The sequence below is a fragment of the Lipotes vexillifer genome, unplaced genomic scaffold (assembly GCF_000442215.2).
Source record: "Lipotes vexillifer unplaced genomic scaffold, Lipotes_vexillifer_v1.1 scaffold342, whole genome shotgun sequence".
In the NCBI taxonomy this organism is placed as follows: domain Eukaryota; kingdom Metazoa; phylum Chordata; class Mammalia; order Artiodactyla; family Lipotidae; genus Lipotes; species Lipotes vexillifer.
Window position 1 is genome coordinate 5,922,418 of NW_006786802.1, and position 6,045 is coordinate 5,928,462.

The 6,045-nt window shown below is 54.0% G+C and overlaps 1 protein-coding gene across 1 annotated transcript in view; it reads left to right on the plus strand.

Moving 5' to 3' along the window:
- ZNF423 (zinc finger protein 423) overlaps positions 1-6,045 on the plus strand; it is a 281,514-nt gene that overhangs the window by 144,909 nt on the left and 130,560 nt on the right. The window contains exon 4 of the mRNA XM_007459483.1: positions 1,290-1,374. Within this exon, the coding sequence (XP_007459545.1) occupies positions 1,290-1,374 (85 nt within the window). The remainder of the gene's footprint in view (positions 1-1,289; positions 1,375-6,045) is intronic.

A 6,045-nucleotide genomic window follows, 5' to 3' on the forward strand; every position in this document is an offset into this window, starting at 1 on the left:
TGGATCAACTAGGTGCTTTCAGCATAAGCTCAGGGGCCTGGCGAGATCCTAAATTCACTCTGGGGTGGGAAGAAAAGGCTTCTCAGAAGAGGTGCCATTTGAACAGTCCTCAAGGATGGAGAGGGTATTCCAGGTCGGGGAAACGGCATAGACAAAGGCCCGGAGGTGAGACCAGGCCCTTCAGAACTGCAGGTTCGGGTGGGGCTGAGGTGGGGCTGAGGTGGGGCTGCGACAACTGAGCCCTCTGGCGGTTCGTCCTGGCTACATCGTTGAGGGTTGGGTCTCCGTGCTCAGCCAAGAAATCCAGAGTCTTGCTCTCTTTTCCAGAGGTTGAGGGAGGCCCCATCATCCCAGGACCCAAAGTAGTCTTCAAAAAACTTGGATATTTTGAATTCCCGTACCACCCCACCCTTTTCATAAAAACGCACAGCCACAGCCCTTCCCCCACTCAGGCAACACACCTCTGTCCACAGTGGGCTGGTTTCACACTGAAGCTCCACTCTTTGGAACCAGTCTTCGAGAAGCTTTGAAACTTTTCACGTTCTCCATTTTTCTGCCCCCCCTGCCCACAAAAGCAGTTGGTAATAGCTCCCCGTGTGTGGAAGCCAGCTGTAGGATCACCCGGGGCCTTGTGTGTCTAGGGCAGATGAGGAATTCTTCATTCACCCCTGAGTGTCAGAGCTGATGGAAGCAGTCTCCCTTGCTTGGCTACCTGGTTTTTAGGGTAGGTAAATAGATGAGAGAGTAGTTGGATGGGTGCAAAGAGAGATGAATGGATGGATGGATGGATGGATGGATGATTGGATGGTTGGATGGATGGGTGGCTAGATGAATGAATGGGTGTGTGTGTGTATGTGTGTTTAGATGGATGGATGGGTAGACGGGGGGCTGGGTAGACAGTGATGCGTAGACAGATGGATGAACAGACGGATGGATGAGTGGATGCAGCAGGCATAGATGGGTGGAAGATGGGTAGATGGATTTGAGCATACCCCAAGCAGAACAGCCTGACTCAGCTTCCTTTCTGTGGTTCTGCTGTGTGCCCTCACCTCGGGATGGGGCAGGGTCGAGCAGAGGAGCCTCTCCCTTGCAGTGGAGCCTGTCCCCACGTCCCCAGGCTGAGTCTGAGCTGGATGCAGAGGCAGGTGGGAAGAGAATGGCCTGGAGAGAACTGGGAGTGGATCAGAGCCATTCTGGGAAGCCTTGAGCCATGGCCTCCAGGAACTTTTGCTTTCTGCTCTGTTCTGCACCCTGGCTGTCTAATTCCTTTCCTTTTGGTTTCCAAACAGAAGAAAACGTACCAGTGCATCAAGTGCCAGATGACCTTCGAGAACGAGAGAGAGATCCAAATCCACGTTGCCAACCACATGATTGGTAAGCATGCGTTTCCTCCCACCTGTGCTGCGGCCACTCCTCGGGGTTGAAATGTTTGGTTCCAATCATCATTTCACTGGCTTTTAGCTCAAAGGATAGAGTCACTGCTGCTGTTTCTGCGACATTTCAGATGGGACTAAAAACGTCACAGCTGGAGCACTTTCTCCATCCGAACCTCCCTTTCGCGTGGCTCCACTCCCATTGCAGTCCAACTTTTGACAGTCTCTTCCATTTCCCAGCATAAATTTCCCTCCATTTCTGAAATGAAGTGCTTTCCAGTTGTCAAGCACTCAGGGGCAATTACGCTGCAATCTCGTGTGTCGTGATATCAAATAGATCTAACTACTCACATTTCCCCGCTAGACGTGGGGAATTCCTCAGGCACATTGTCAAAACAGAATGCTTACAAAGTTGTTTTGCCGCTTTTCCCATTCCTCTTCAAGCGGTCTTGGACTTTGGGAAATTCAGCCTTTTAAGAAGGGAGCTTTCCAAGTCCCATCGTGTTCCCACTTGGCCCGAGGGATGGAGGGAAGCCTTGAGGTCTTACTTGCCTTCTGTGGGTGGCTGTGGTCTCCCTGGCGGCTAGGGAGGCCCTTGCTATTAGAGAGGGCACAGAGGATTTCTGGTGGCATGGGGCTAGCCCAGGGGGTGGGTTTGGCAGTGAGGGCCTCGAGAACTTCTGGAATCTTGGTGCCCTGGGTCTTTGGCGGAAGCGTGATCACCTTCTCCAAGACTCCCGCAGTCTGAGTGATGAAAGATCAGGCCTGGGTTGAGCATCCCGACCCTGGCTTTCTCTCCATTTTTCTGCCTCTAATATGTTCTCATTAGAGTCTTAACAACAGCCATGCCAACAGAGTGCTGTTTTACAAAACCCTTGACTGCGTACGTTAAAAAAAGGTCCACTTAAGGGTCCACCTCAGTGGGTCCTCACGAACTGAGCACACTTGGGTAACCAACACCCAGGCGAAGAAGCAGACCATCCCTGCAACCCAGAAGCCCCCCTCGGCCCCCTCCAGCCCCTTCCCCCACCAACACAAGGGCCTCAGCATCCTGATGCTAACACCATTGGTTACTCGTGGTTGTTTTGCATTTTATGTAAATGAGATCACACCGTCTCTGCTCATTTGTGTCTGGTGTCTTTTGCTGGGTCATATTAGTGCCTGTGGTTGGCCATTGCCCCTTCTCACTGGCGTATGATATTCCATTGTGTGAACACATTACCATTTATCTGTTCTTGATACACATAACTGATGGGCATCTGGGCAGTTTCCACTGTGGACGTGTTTCAAATACTGTGCTGCTGTGACCATTCTCGTATGAGTCGTTGGTGAACACTCACATGCAGTTTTAATGGGAATATCTCTCCGACTGAAACTGGTGGGTCATAGGATATGAGTAGGTTCCCCTTCAGCTCAGTGAGTTTGGGTACCTAGCGTCCCAGTGACTCGGGGCAGGTCCCCCGAAGGCGCTGAGCACAACTGGGTGCCTGGTGGGGCTCCCTCAATGACGAGGGGACATGAGAAGCACGGGAGGGGCAGGGGACCCTGGGAATTCAGCCCGACAGGATGACTGGTGACTTTTTAGTTCCTTCTGTGTGAGAGGCCCCTGCTGAAGTAGGAAGCAGGAAACCACTCTGTCTGTGACTGGCTGCTGAGCGCGCTTTCACGGCAGTGCCAGGGAGGTGAAGACGAAGATATCTAAAAATGTTTGCTTTTGTAGCAGCTGTTAATGTGTGCTCCTGTTTGTGAGCACGAAGGTCGAGAGGCTGGCTAATTGGACCGCAGTGATTTCAAAGGTGTTTCTCCCCCGCTCCTTTCTCCCTTCCACCTTTCCTTTTGTGCAGCACCTGGAAGCTGTGTGTCCACAGGTGGAAGGCGAGGGCTTGCTCTTAACTAGAGTGGTGGAAGATGTGAAAGGAGGGTTTGATTGGCACTTGGGTCTCTGTGTGAGCAGAGGGCGGGGCTCCTGCAAGAAGTCCCGGCTGGTGGCTGGAAAGGGCCCCTCACCAGGCTCGCTCGGCAGTGCTGTGAGCTGGCCTGTTCTCAGGATGCGCGGGGTATGGGGACCTGGAGAGCAGGCAGCAAGGAGCTGTTGGTCTCAGAGCCTGAGCGTCCAGGCAAGACGTTTATGCAGCTGCACGAGGTCTCACATGCAGGCCCTTAGCTCATGGCCATGAGGCACGGGCTAGGGCCCTGCTGGAGCTACACCTCTGGTGGCAGGGCTGTATCTCCTCTCACTCTGCCCTGCCCCCCTCACCTGCCCTTCCTTCCCTCACCTCATCACCTCCACCAATCAGAGAACATTGAGCATGTGCTGCATGTAGAGACCTGGGGTGGTCCCTGTGGGTGATAGAGGGTGAAGGGGACATGGCCCCTGCCCTCAGAGACCTCACAGCATCCTGCAGAAGGCACCACAGCACCACTCTGTGCAGTGGAGGGAGGTCACACTGGGTGAGGATGCTAACAGCTGCCATGGACTGAACCCCACCACAGGGCGGGTACTTACGTAGCTTCTCGTTCTCCACCTCACAGAGGAGGTTTAATGACTTACCCACGTTTTGCCAGCCAGGAAATAGCAGAGCCAGGGTCTGAATAAAAACCAGGCTCCCTCTACCGTGTGTGGCTCCCTCCACTGTGTGTGGCTCCCTTGCCAGGGCCTGTGGTGGGAGAGACCCAGCCCTACCCTCAGGGGTTTCCTGTCCATGGGGGAGGCTGATGGGCATCCAGTAAGCACAGTGTAGTGAGGTTGATGCTTCCGGAACAGGGACTGCTGGATCCGAATAAGTCCATCAGGAAGGCCTGGGTATTGAAGGGTAAGGAGGCGTTTTCTCTGTGGTTTAGGGCCATCCCTGGCAAAGGGAGCAGCTTAGCAATGAAGGACAGTTGCTAGAGAACAGGGCCCTTGGAGAGCTGATTGTAAGGAAGAAGCAGGTCCTTGAAGGGTGTGTTTTGGGTAGGCTGAGAAGGTGGGAAGCAGCATCTGTGGGAGGACTGTGGAGTGAGCAAAGCTCAGAGGCAGGGGCAGAGGAGGTGACTGGGGACTGGACGAGCCCGACTTGACTAGGATGGAGGCATCACACGTTGTAACGTCATGGGCAGTGAGGGTGGGGAGGTGGCTTGGGGCTGGACCATGGAGGGCCTTGAAAGCCAGGTTAAGGGATTCGGGTTTGGACTTGAGCCTGTAGGCTGGCGTCCAAATCTGGGGGCTCCTTGGTGGGTGTTTTATTTGGTTTCCCTTGAGAAACCAGGAAAGGTGGCAGCCATGGCCCATATTCCCACACAGCACAGTTGATGGGAGCTGGGCAGCAGCTGGAACCACAGGCCCCACCAGTCCCTGTTGTGAGTTGGGGGCATGCTTTGCTCATCTGTGGCCCCTGCCTGGTCCCTGCGGGCACCTGAGTGTACAACCTTGGGCTTACACACTGGGGAGCCATTGAAGGTTTTGGAGCAGAGTATGGCCTGGTTGTAGCTGGGTGCCTTGGGGAGATTAATCTGGGTGCAGTGTTGAGGGGGAAGAAAATGGGTTGAGAGGGCACGGTATGGACAACTAAGTGGGAAGGTATCAGAACAAGGTTTAATAGAAATCCTTGAAAAAGTAAGCCAACAAACAGAAAACTATAGTTAAATTCAACAGAAGAAAAGTAATGGATCTGATGAAGATGATTACTGAATTTAAGACGTCTAGAGACTGGAACTTAATGGAACAATTCTAGGACAGATAATACTTGGGAGAAGTTAATATCTGATGGAATGTTTCCTTTGTCTATTGTCTGTATGCCTTTAAAAAGTAAACTCGTTATGCAAAAAAAAAAGCAAAAAAAACAGAGACCTGCCCTGTCTGGTCCAGAGGTGAGGGAATGAGGCAGGGAGGGAAGGGAGGAGGGAGGTGATGGAACTTATATTTGGCCTGTGCTGTGTGCCTATTGGCCCTGGTGGCTTGGGGAAGGTGGCGGGAGTGACTGTGGGAGGTATGAATGGAAGAGAAGCAGGTGCGCGAGCTCTGGCTGGGGGCTGGCGCTGCAGCCCCGGTAGACACTGTCCAGTGTTCCTGTGGACAGCTTCCCCTGCTAAATGGCCCGAGCCCAGAGTGGCTGCCTGGAGCTGGCGGGGGTAAAAGCCCCCCTTAGTGGCACCGAGGGGACTCGGCAGATAGACGTGACGCCGTTCAGCTTGGTGGCGTTCTCATAAACTCGGGGCACCGGGGGTCTGAGGCAGGCCTCCCCAGGGACCTGGACTGTGGGAGCCCACCCCCGGGGGATGCTAAACTGACCTTTTTATAGCGGGGGCGGGGGTGCCTCATCGTGGCTTTGCAGCCTCCAGACCCCGGGAGTTACGATGACTCGGGGACACGTCTCCTTGGAAACATTTTCCCAGCACCCCTCTCCTGGCTGCCGCTGGCGAGGGCGTGATATGGAGCTGATCGAAAGGCAAGGGTCTTTTGAAACCTTTCAGTGGTGGGGTCTCCTTTGAAATCCCCCCTCCCCACAGAGAATGAGGCCCCCCTTCTCTGGGCTTCCCCCAGCTTTTGAAATGGTTTTAGACACTCCCTCCCTGAGCAGGCACATCAAAAACTTGGCGCAGTCCACAGTTCTGTTCTGTGACCTCCTGCAGGGACGACCTGGCTCCACCCAGCTGCCTCTTCCTCACCTCCCCCTGCGCCCCTCTCCCCCGA